The sequence below is a fragment of the Oncorhynchus masou genome, chromosome 1 (genome assembly GCF_036934945.1).
Source record: "Oncorhynchus masou masou isolate Uvic2021 chromosome 1, UVic_Omas_1.1, whole genome shotgun sequence".
Taxonomy (NCBI): Eukaryota; Metazoa; Chordata; class Actinopteri; order Salmoniformes; family Salmonidae; genus Oncorhynchus; species Oncorhynchus masou.
Genome location: NC_088212.1, coordinates 46,320,638 through 46,333,448, shown reverse-complemented (window position 1 = coordinate 46,333,448; position 12,811 = coordinate 46,320,638). Strand labels below are relative to the sequence as shown.

Sequence of the window (12,811 nt, the reverse complement as noted above, 5' to 3'; positions counted from 1 at the left end):
TCTCACCAGTCATTAGTGAAGCCATTCTGCCATTTCAAATTAACGAAACAGCGTTGATGTGATGTATACGGTTTTTGTGCATTTTATTCACTACAGATTTACCACATTCAAGAGATCGGTCCATTAACGACGAAAAGGACTACTCACTCGAAAGTAGTAGATGGGGCAAATTCTGACATGGTCATATTTTAGCTAAATGACCACGCGGTGTTCATAAATTTTACATAGTATTGACGCCCATTCTCAAACAATACGAACCTCAATCCGGAAGTAAAGCGGATGTGGTAATCACTTTCGGCGGTGCTAGGATAATTTTCAGTTCAACGGTGAATAGCAAAAACACGCCAGAAGCTACTCCCTTTGTGATAAGCGTGTCTTATTTTTTACCGAAACGCCAAAGCCTTTTACGATTAAGGTCATCTTTCCATTGTAGAATGCATTGGTGGGAGAGGTAATCCCACGATTGACTTAAATTTAGTTGTGCCCCCCCTGCCAGTTTCCCCTAGTTACCAAAGGCAAAATCGGGTATATCGTGACCATGAATGCAAACAAAGTATGTTGGTGCGGTCAAGTTTCAAAACTAATTGTGGACCGCAATGTATACTGCCATTTGGATTGTACAGATAGTTATGCTAATCAATAATTTGTGAATAAATTTGACTCACTGAAATACATGCAAATGTAGCCTAGTAGCACTTAGATGTGCTCTTATCAAAAAGTGATTGACATTTGTCTTTTAATCTGGCAGTTGAATCAAAGTATTTAGTTCAAGAGACAACACAGGGTGCCAAAAATCATTAACCTAAAGAATCCTGTCTTGTTGGAGGCTGACAGCCTACAATAAACTATTTTGATTGCTTGATTAGCTGTATTTCTGATCACATACTCTACATGGGGCACAACACACTCATTCTAGAAATCACTAGAAACTGGGCAACAATGTAGTGTAGCCTTGGAAGCCAAGTATCACTTTTTAATTGTGTGATGAGGGATTTCCAGCAGGCAGCACAGCACCATGCCTGTTCAGTCCAGCAGTGAGACACAATGCTGTCTGTCTCTGCAGATGATGGAGGAAATGTCATAAAAATCACTGGTTCCCCACTACCCTGCCTCATTCAAGATGACACTCACTTGTAAATGCTCTATATTGCCCCCCTGTTTATTTCCACCCACAAGAGAAAGAGCTGTCATAAAGTATAATTCAGTGAGAGATGTTGGCCTGGCCTACTCAGGCTCACTCATCGTTCTGTGATTTAATTTGGACAGACAGGCAATAACTGTTGCAGTGAATTTGGAGTATACAATTGTAACATAAAATGTATGGTTATTGTCTGTGTGTGTGTGCAGTGGAGGGTAAACACAAGTACTTTTTTTGCACAACAGCTTGCTCACTTTTGTTAAAAAAAATATATTGAAGGTATAAACCTTTTTCACTGCAAGCAGTGATCAGTTCTTTTTTACTACCACATCTGTGTGTGTGTGTGTCAATTGACCAAGATACAAGTAGCCTTACAAGGGCAGTTTTAGAAAAGCCTAGATAAAAAAATTCTCCCAATCCAATGACATACAGGCCCTACCAGACTGACAATATATTACAATTATAATGTGGAGCTGATGATGGAAACTACCTACTGATATGAAGTTAAAACTGAATTCACGCTCACTGCACTGATATAATCTCGCGATAACTCCTCCTACACGCAGCATCACTCGTTGATGGTGCCCCAAACGGTGCCCCCCCTTCTCCCGCAGCTTCCATGGGTAATGCTGTTGCTGTGGATTTGATTGACGTGAAACATGTCGGTGTGGTGGTGGGAGCGAACCGGGATGCAGCTGCTGGCATGTGTGACGGTAGAACCTGTACCCAATCCACACAGCATCACTTTAAAAATGATTATAAGAAGCTGCTTTAGCGTTATTGATCAGTTATGACTGGATTTATTAGATAAGACTTGATCGGTTGTGTTCTGATTTTTGTTGAGGAGGTATAGCCTAGGCTATCTGCATAATGTGTTTGACGATATAACCCTCAGCATCAGTACCAGGCTCAATCAGAAACACCTTGATGAACCACCACCTGGAATACAAGGACTATTACAATGAAGTCGACTTTCACATAGATCACATCTCGTTTCTAAACCAGTGTATATAATAGATTATAACACCACGTTGGCTGGCGTTTTGCAGGGTACTTTATTACATGGAGCTATTTCCACCTTTTTGTCCCCGAGTAGAGTATTGTTTGTTGAAGTACACATAAAAACGACCACTGCTCGCAAACTATGGACGAGGAGAATATGACACAAAGCGACGAGCAGCATTTGAGTTTGCAAAAAGCTTTGCAGCAGTGCGAGTTGGTTCAAAATATGATAGACATAAGCATTTCCAGCTTGGAGGGTTTGAGGACCAAATGTGCCACATCCAACGACTTGACACAAAAAGAAATACGAACGCTGGAGGTAAGCAAAAGCACCCATTCTGTAGAATGAATAGGCTACGGCTACATTGAGGCTAACCAAGCTATGCATTTGGATCTAAATCAATGTGGGGTTGGCTGTCACGTCTGTCAATCAACATCAATGTACATTATTCAATGTCGTTGAAACGGCTGACTACTATACAATTGGAATACTGTGTTATTTATATGTTATATGCCTACAGCCTAAATGTGTTTTATGCAGTGTAATAAATCAAGAAGCTGTAGCTGCAGTGAGCGAGCTGTTGTGGGCTTGCGCATTCTGCAGGTGGTGGAAGGAAGGTGGAATGTTCAGCTTTAGCACCGTGCACTCTTCTCCACCCGAATTCTCCATGAGAACTTTGAGGCCTAAACATGATATGTGTATGATATATATTATTATCGTCATCATTGCCATTATCATCAGCTCGCGCCTCTATTATCCGCCAGGCTATATTGCCACGACTGTTATGCAAGTGTGTATTAGTGAAATTGCTTCAAATTGTCATCTGATTTAATTGGCCCACAGGGTATTCCGTAAATTGCGTTATGTAATGGCCAAGATATTATCCAAATCCAATGTTGTGTTTTTTAATATCAAAACATAGATATATTTGTTTGTCAAATTAATAAAATAGGGTCTGCATACCCTGTGTACATTTCAGATGCACTTAGGCCCCAATGTGGTTTAGACTACGTAGACATTCCCTGGTGTGTTCCAGGCGGTGATTTCAAATGGAACTATATAAACCCGAGGCCCAATGTGATGGGACTTGATGTGTGTGAGTAAAATAGGGAAACTTCATTATCCTAAACATGATGAGATGGCATTGGCCTGCAATAAATGTATAATGACGTTTACGTGACCACAGATTAAGGAATAGTATGCATATATAACTAGGCCTTCAGTATGGCCACAAATTAACTCATTAGCCTACATGTTAGTGTGAATAGAACATGCTGAATAGATACCATGATATGTCTAGCTGCCACAATTATTTGATCTAACAGAAGTTCACAGTGTGAAGTTCCTCACTCCCTAGCTACCAACCAAAAACACCACTTTGAAATGTAGGGCTAATAGTTTGACTCAGCGAAACTGTGCTGTGTCATGCAAGTATCTTCAGTCAGGAAAAACATGGTCGCATTAAAAACAAAAAAAATAATTTCTACCATTGACAATGGGCCTCTTAAGGCCCATTTAGGTGTAGTGTATGTGCAGGTGTTTGCATGCACATTGTTTGGGCCTTCTGAGGCAGAGGGCACAGTAGAGGATTTACATAAAGTTGCTCTTCTTCCTGATTAGTTCTAATAACACTTCCTTAGCATGATGTAATAATGTATTCACAAGTGGTCAAGCAGTTGCCTGTCTCGCAGGCTGTTGATGTAAGAACTTTATGAATACATTTCATTGACTTATTATTTTTTTGATTGGTTGATTGATTGTGTTGGACAAAAGCTTTAGATTGTTTACATAAAAAGGACAATCTGTGATTGGTACATCCATTTTTGGACTTTTCAATTAATGACATACGGTGCCTTCGGAAAGTATTCAGACCCCTTTACCTTTTCCACATTTTATTACGCTACAGCCTTATTCTAAAATGGATTATATCATTTTTTACCCTTATAAATTTACATATAATACCCCATAATGACATAACAAAAACAAGTTTTTAGACATTTTTGTAATTGGAGAGTTTCTCCAATTCTTCTCTGCAGATCCTCTTAAACTCTGTCAGGTTGGATTGGGAGCATTGCTGCACAGTTATTTGAGGTCTCTCCAGAGATGCTAGATTAGGTTCAAGTCCGGGCTCTGGCTGGCCACTCAAGGACATTCAGAGACGTGTCCCGAAGCCACTCCTGCGTTGTCTTGGCTGTGTGCTTAGGGTCATTATCCTGTTGAAGGGTGAACAGTCTCAGGCCCTGGGTTCTTTGGAGCAGGTTTTCATCAAGGATCTCTCTGTACTTTGCTCCGTTCATCTTTGCCTCAATGCCGACTAGTCTCCCAGTCCCTGCCACTGAAAAACATCGCTACAGCATGATGCTTTCATCACCATGCTTCACTGTAGGATTAGTGCCAGGTTTTCTCCAGACGTGACGCTTGGCATTCAGGGCAAAGAGTTCAATTTTTTGTTTCAACAGACCAGAGAATCTTGTTTCTCATAGTCGGAGAGTCTTTAGGTGCCTTTTAGCAAATTCCAAGTGGGATGTCATGTGCCTTTTACTGAGGAGTGGCTTCCGTCTGGCCACTCTACCATAAATGCCTGATTGGTAGGGTATGGTTGTTCTTCTGGAAGGTTCTCTCATCTCCACAGAGGAACTCTGGAGCTCTGTCAGAGTGACCATCGGGTTCTTGGTCACCTCACTGACCAAGGGCATTCCCCCCGATTTCTCCTTTATGGCCGCACGGCCAGCTCTAGGAAGAGTCTTGGTGGTTCCAAACTTCTTCCATCTAAGAATGATGGAGGCTACTGTGTTCTTGAGGGCCTTCAATGCTGCAGAAATGTTTTGTGACCCTTCACCAGATCTGTGCCTAGACACAATCCTGTCTCGGAGCTCTACAGACAATTCCTTCGACCTCATAGCTTGGTTTTTGCTCTGACATGCACTGTCAACTGTGGGACCTTATATAGAGAGATGTGTGCCTTTCCAAATCATGTCCAACCAATTGAATTTACCACAGGTGGACTCCAATCAAGTTGTAGAAACATCTCAAGGATGATCAATCGAAACAGGATGCACCTGAGCTCAACTTCAAGTCTCATACCAAAGGGTCTGAATATTTACGTAAATAAGGTATTTTATGTCTTTTATTTTGAATACACCTGCAAACATTAAATTTTTTTTTTCGCTTTGTCATTATGGTGTATTGTGTGTAGATTTCTGAGCAAAAACATTTATTTAATAAATTTTAGAATAAGGCTGTAACGTAACCAAATGTGGGAAAAGTCAAGGGATCTGAATGCTTTCCGAAGGCACTGTATACCCATTTTTTTTTTTTTTTTTACATATAGCTGTTGTACCCCTTCAAGCCCTAAAAATAAACTTGTTTTACTCCATTGTTTGTAAACAATGTAATGTAAACAAATATTGTAGGCCTAGCTTAAAAACATAGTGGAAATACATATCATGGAGTCCTTGCATCTATGGCTTTGTCTATGACATTGGTTACATTTCTCCAGCCCCATCCCTCAGCTTTTTACCATAACAGTGGCAAAAAGTGGTGGCGGTACAGTATGTATGCTTTGTTATTGTTTGACCTGCAGATTGCCCCTTTACCTTGTCTCCTCCAAGTCGGGTCAAGTGTGTAGACTCATTGGCAGGTGACTTATGCACTTATAGCAGAATCATGCACCAGTTGCACTCCATATATCTTTGCTGCACTTGTTGCTTCTTTGTTGAATTTCGGACAAAGTCCTGTGTTAACCCTGATATATGCATTATTATAGAAACTACTATTTCGAATATGAAAGCATTGCAATTTTGGGATATTACTTCATTTGTAAAATGTCCACCTGCACTGTTCAATACTTTGAACTTGTTCTTACATCACAGGTTTGAGGAGCTTTGGGTTCACTTAGATTTTTTAGTTGTGCACAAAAGAGCTGTCTTGACTTTTTGTGCAATGCTAATTTGAAGGACAATTTAACCATTGTTAAACCAAAGTTATCATTGTACAGTACAATTCAATACAATACAACTTAATTTATCCCTTGGAGGTTTCTGGATGTTTGGATGGCTCATCTAATGTACTGTGGGGCGGTTTCCCTGGCAGATTAAGCCTATAGCCCTGGACTAAAAAGCACTTTCACTGGTGATTCTCCTTTGAGCTTGCTTTTTAGTCCAGAAATAGGCCTGATGTGTGTCAGAGTATGTTTCCCATTATCTCTCTGTTGTAAAGTAAGATGCACGTGGGATAGGTTTGACTATACTGTATCTCAGATGCCTTTTTCATCATATAAGATTTTGATTAGGTTCTCAGAATCAGATCCACTTTTATTTGCCAAGTACATTTGCATATACCTGGAATTTGACTCAGTGAATTGGTGCTGCTAGCAATAGACAACCGTACAGACAAAACACAGACAGAGGAATTTACACAAATTCAACAAACAGAAAATACAAAATAAACACAAACAGAGTATATGCTGATTTACAGTGAGGATATACAATTTGCAGTGGGGATATATGTATATATGCAGAGGGTGGGGTGCTGCCATGATGTGTATATATCCAGTGCATAACCAGTGTTGTGCAGAGGTATACATAGTGCAAATGCAGCATAGTGAAGTTATTCGTTTTGCAGGTCAATGATGGCAAGGTGCAGTGTTTGGTACAGAGTGCAGTGTCTCTTTATCCCTATGAGCCCGATGGCCGGTTGGTGATGGCCACAGCACAGGGGAAGAAACTGTTCAGGTGGCGGGTGATTTTGGTCATGATTGACCTGAACCATTTGTCAGAGGGGAGTTTTTGGAATAGGGGATGTCCGGGGTGGGCGTGGTCGATGATGATCTTTACTGCACGCTTCCTTGAAAACTCCTCACCCTAGTTATGAGCTCAAACACACTCACGGGGTCCTAGGATTAGTGTGAAAAGACAACCTTCACACAAACCAGTGTTTACTTCTGTTTCTCTGGTGGTATTGACTGCTGCTTACCCACTTTTGCCATTCACCCCTTGAATAATGGAGTCTTCTCCTATTGAAAACAAGCTTTTGACCTAGTTCTAAAAAAAATACAATTGGACAGAGGACGATTCATACACCACTATCCATGCCCATGAACAAGATCTTTAAAAAATTTGGTTCAACTAAAGATGTGGGTAGAAACTGTCGAACCAATAAAGTATTCTCATGGCAATGCGAGCACAGGAACAAGTGTCTATGAATCTGCCAAGCTCCTTAGAGATCTACTGACATATAAAAGATTCACATTGTGGAGGTTTAGTGTTTTAGACTTAGATAATTCAATTGCTGTGTGTAATGAGTTAGAGATAGCAGTCCTCCTTCCTCCCATGAGAAATGTCATGAAATGGAATATTGCTAGATTGTTTATGTTTTTGTTGGTGAGTATCCATGTCAAATGTTTACTTTACTTTACTTTACTTTACTTTTATATTGTACAATAGCTTAGACCTGTTTCAGTAATTGTAGTGCTAGTGGCTAGTTGTTGCAGTTAATTTTTGTAGTGTATTTTGTAGTACACTGTATAGGAAATAGGGTGCCATTTGGGACGCGCCACCATAGCTTTACCAAAGGGACATTTCATTATTTACGATTCAGACTTTGTTTTCTAATGGTTAAAAAAAGGAAATAGATGGTAATCAGTGTGCTTAACAATGTCAATCCATGCCATGGGCAGGGTAAAGTGGAGAGATGTACCGTCGTTCAGTTTGTCCAGGAATTTGTTGTTGTTCTATTGATATTTTGGCACAGCCAGTAAAGGACATTTAATTGAGAGTGAATTATCTCAAATTGCTTTGAACAAATAAATGATAGTTTCATAAAGGCCTAGAGAAATTCTGTTTTGGTGTAAAGTTTATACATTTTGACCAGGTAAGTTGACATAGAACACATTCTCATTTACTGCAACGACCTGGGGAATAGTTACAGGGGAGAGAACAGGGGAGGAATGAGCCAATTGGAAGCTGGGGATGATTAGGTGGCCTTGATGGTCAGATTGGGAAGTTAGCCAGGATGCCAGGGTGAACACCCCTACTCTTATGATGAGTGCCGTAGGATCTTTAGTGACCACAGAGAGTCAGGACACCCGTTTAACGTCCCATTGGAAAGACAGCAGCCTACACAGGGAAATGTCCCCAATCACTGCCCTGGGGCATTGGGATATTATTTTTTTGGACCAGAGGAAAGAGTGCCTCCTATTGGCCCTCCAACACCACTTCCAGCAGCACCTGGTCTCCTATTCAGGGACCGACCAGGACCAACCCTGCTTAGCTTCAGAGGCAAGCCAGCAGTGGGATGCTGGTTGGTATGCTGCTGGCAAAGTGGGTCGAGACCTTTAATGTGGTTCTGCAAATACACCAGAAGTCAGGGTCATTATTTTATATATCTAACTTCCTGCCGTATATCCTGTTCACAGAACTGATGTGCAAATATTATTATAACCATTATTTGCAGTAGTAGGGATTAGAAGGTCCTGTGTAGATTGTATTTTCAACCAGCAACTACCAGGAAATAACAATGATCACATTTTTTCACACTTTTGCAGTGTTAGTTTCATCAGCTGTTGTCCAATAGTATATCAAACACAGGAAAATGCATTTTTACTGCACTGAACCTTTAACACGTGTGATTAATGAACATGGGCAGAGTATGGAATAGATGGATTTCACTTTTTGAGAGTGCAGTTTTGGTAGTTGGTAGTTAATCCAAACTACACTATACAAGGCATTCGGAAAGTATTCAGACCCCTTCCCCTTTCCCACATTTTGTTACATCACAGCCTTAGTCTGAAATTGATTAAATAAAAACATTTCCTCATCAATCCACACGCAATACCCCGTATTGACAAAGCCAAAACAGGTTTTTATAAATGTTTGCAAATGTATTAGAAATAATAAACAGAAATACCTTGTTAAAATAAGTATTCAGACCCTTTGCTATGAGACTCGAAATTAAGCTCAGGTGCACCCTGTTTCCATTGATCATCCTTGAGATGTTTCTACAACTTGATTGGAGTCCACCTGTGGTAAATTAAATTCATTGGACATGATTTGGAAAGTCACACACCTGTCTATATAAGGACCCACAGTTGGCAGTGCATGTCACAGCAAAAACCAAGCTATGAGGTCGATGGAAATGTCCGTAGAGCTCCGAGACAGGATTGTGTCGAGGTACAGATCTGGTGAAGGGTACCAAAACATTTCTGCAGCATTGAAGGTCCTCAAGAACACAGTGTCCTCCATCATTCTTAGATGGAAGAAGTTTGGAACCAGCAAGACTCTTCCTAGAGCTGGCCGCCCAGCCAAACTGAGAAATCGGGGGGAATTCCCTTGGTCAGGGAGGTGACCAAGAACCCAATGGTCACTCTGACAGAGCTCCAGAGTTCCTCTGTGGAGATGGGAGAACCTTCCAGAGGGACAATCATTTCTGCAGAACCCCAATCAGGCCTTTATGGTAGAGTGGCCAGACAGAATCCACTCCTCAGTAAAAGGCACATGACAGCCCACTTGGAGTTTGCCAAAAGACACCTAAAGGACTCAGACCATGAGAAACAAGATTCTGTGGTCTGATGAAACCAAGATTGAACTCTTTGGCCTGAATGCCAAGTGTCACATCTTGAGGAAACTTAGCACCATCCCTACACTGAAGCATTTTGATGGCAGCATCATGCTGTGGGGATGTTTTTCTTGAACCCGATCAAACATCTCTGGAGAGACCTGAAAATCGCTGACAGAGCATGAGAGGATCTGCAGAGAAGAATGAGTGAAACTCCCCAAGTACAGGTGTGCCAAACTTGTAGCATCTTACCCAAGAAGACTCGAGGCTGTAATCGCTGCCAAATGTGCTTTAACAAGTACTGAGTAAAGGGTCTGAATACTTTTTATTTTATATTATATTTCACCTTTATTTAACCAGGTTGGCCAGTTGAGAACAAGTTCTCATTTACAACTGCCAAGATAAAGCAAAGCAGTGCGACAAAAACAACAACACAGAGTTACACATAAACAAATGTACAGTCATTAACACAATACTTATGTAAATGTAAAATTTCATTTTTTAGTTTTTAATACATTTGCAAAAAATTCAAAAAAACAGTTTTTGCTTTGTAATTATGGGTTATTATAAGTAGAATAATGAGAAAAGAAACTATTTAATCAATTTTCAAAATGTGGAAGTCAAGGGGTCTGAATACTTTCTGAATACACTGTATATAGAAAAGTATGTGGCCACCCCTTCAAATTAGTGTATTTGGCTATTTCAGCCACACCCGTTGCTGACAGGTGTATAAAATCGAGCACACAGCCATGCAATCTCCATAAACAAACATTGGCAGTAGAACAGCCTCACAGAAGAGCTTAGTGACTTTCAACTTGGCACCATCATAGGATGCCACCTTTACATCAAGTCAGTTCGTCAAATTTCTGCCCTTCTCGAGCTGCCCCGGTCAACTGTAAGGGTTGTTATTGTAAAGTGGAAATGTCTTGGAGCAACAACGGCTCAGCCGCGACGTGGTAAGCACACAAGCTCACAGAACAGGACCGCCGAGTGCTGAAGTGAGTAGCACATAAAATCGTCTGTTCTCGGGTTGCAACACACTCACTACCGAGTTCCAAACTGCCTCTGGAAGCACAAGAGCTGTTCGTCAGGAGCTTCATGAAATGGGTTTCCATGGCCAAGCTCGCCACCGTTGGACTTGTGTAAACGCGTTCTCTGGAGTGATTAATTACGCTTCACCACCTGGCAGTCTGATGGATGAATCTGGGTTTGGTGGATGACATGAGAACGGTACCTGCCCGAATGCATAATGTCAACTGTAAAGTTTGGTGGAGGAGGAATAATAGTGTGGGGCTGTTATTCATGGTTCAGGCTAGGAAATCTTTACGCTACAGCATACAATACCATTCTAGGTGATTCTGTGCTTCCAACTTTGTGGCAACAGTTTGGGGAAGGCCCTTTCCTGTTTCAGCATGAAAATGCCCCCTTACACAAAACGAGGTCCATACAGAAATGGTTTGTCAAGATTAGCATGGAAGAACTTGACTGGCCTGCACAGAGCTCTGACCTCAACCCCATTGAACACCTTTGGGATGAATGGGAACGCCGACTGCGAGCCAGGCCTAATCGCCCAATATCAGTGCCCGACCTCACTACTGCTATTGTGGCTAAATGGAAGCAAGTCCCCGCATCAATGCTCCAACATCCAGTGGAAAGCCTTCCCAGAAGAGTGGAGGCTGTTACAGCAGCAAAGGGGGAACCAACTCCATATAAATTCCCATGATCTTCGAATGAGATGTTCGACGAGCAGGTGTCCACATACTTTTGGTCATGTAGTGTATATTATTCTATTGTTTTGGAGGTCATTAAAGTCTTTGTAAACAAACAATGTATAGCTTCACAATATGTTTTATTGAATGCTGCCTACTTCAAACCTGTCCCGGCCATTACATGTATTTGAACAATTACAGAGATAGCACACCTGATTCAACTCATCAACTAATTATCAAACTAGTTCAGCACTACAACATATTTGTGAAACATCTTGGGGTCCCAAAAGTGAGATTTGAAAAGTACTGCTCTAATGGACTATGATTCCATGCATCCAAAACTTTTGGTTGTGCTCCACCATCTCTAACTCACACATGTCCATCTGTCTCCCCCTGCAGGGAAAGCTGGTGAAGTACTTCAGTCGCCAGCTGTCCTGTAAGGTGAGAGTGGCCTCACAGGAGGACAACACTGAGCTACAGGACTTCCCCAGACTGGGACACTGGTTCCGCATCGTCAACCTGAGGAAGGAGGTCACTGAGGTACATTGATTTACATCTACGTATCTCTATCAATGCAAGGAATTCCATCTTATTAATAGCCGATGGTCTGCAAAACTTGTGCCAGTAAGAGTAAGGGAAAACAAGAAAATAGTTATGTTTTTAGTATTGAAATCCCTCTGGCAGTAGGTTGAAAGACACTATATGGGTCTGGGCCGGGGGTGTTACCCTGGTAGTGTAGCCGATGTGAAATGGCTAGATAGTGCTCTATGCATGACAGAAGCTGAAACATGACCTTTTTCATGGGTGACTTTTCTTAACATTGAATAAAACATAGGACTCTCGAATAAGGCTCAGACGGCTTTCACTTCTCTTCATGAGGATTGAGTGGATCTGAATAAATAACTGCTATAGGCCATACGTTCAGGTCGGCTGCCACCAACAAGGTTGCGTTTTGTCATAAATGCGACATATCTATACAGAACACTTCTATATGGGAAAAATCAAACTGATGCATTCAAATGGTTTTTAATAAATGATGGGGTGCAACAGGAATTTGACACAAATATGTCAGGTATAACAGCGGGCTATAACCACTTGATCAAAAGATTCAAATTGGAATTTCAGCAATATAATAATCAAGACTTTATTTGACAAAGGAGAAAGATATGTTGGGGCAAGGAGAGGGATGGAATCAACACAGTTACAATAGGAATGGAGCCACTCAGTGTCAGTGGGTCTAGACCAGGGCCTATATTTACGAAGTGTCTTATGGTAGGAGTGCTGATGTAGGATCAAGGATTTACAAGTCCATATAATGATGAGCATGTAAAAGGCAAACCTGGTCTTATGTCAGCATTCTCTGATACTCTTTGTAAATACGGGCCCAGGAGTGTTAGTAGTCTGCTG

At 41.2% G+C, this 12,811-nt stretch overlaps 1 protein-coding gene across 1 annotated transcript; it reads left to right on the top strand.

The window, feature by feature from the left end:
• Window positions 1-1,944: 1,944 nt before the first annotated feature.
• LOC135527538 (kinase suppressor of Ras 2-like) lies at window positions 1,945-11,953 on the top strand. Its single transcript, XM_064956404.1, has 2 exons — window positions 1,945-2,459; window positions 11,804-11,953. The coding sequence occupies exons 1-2, from the start codon at window positions 2,283-2,285 to the stop codon at window positions 11,951-11,953; spliced, it is 327 nt and encodes a 108-aa protein (XP_064812476.1). The 5' UTR covers window positions 1,945-2,282.
• Window positions 11,954-12,811: the final 858 nt, after the last annotated feature.

What these genes read in the sequence shown, in the direction of transcription:
- LOC135527538 (XM_064956404.1), top strand. Translation starts at nt 2,283, where the DNA reads ATGGACGAGGAGAATATGACACAAAGCGACGAGCAGCATTTGAGTTTG. An exon ending in AAGAAATACGAACGCTGGAG is followed by an intron (nt 2,460 to 11,803) that starts GTAAGCAAAAGC and finishes CTCCCCCTGCAG; the next exon opens with GGAAAGCTGGTGAAGTACTT.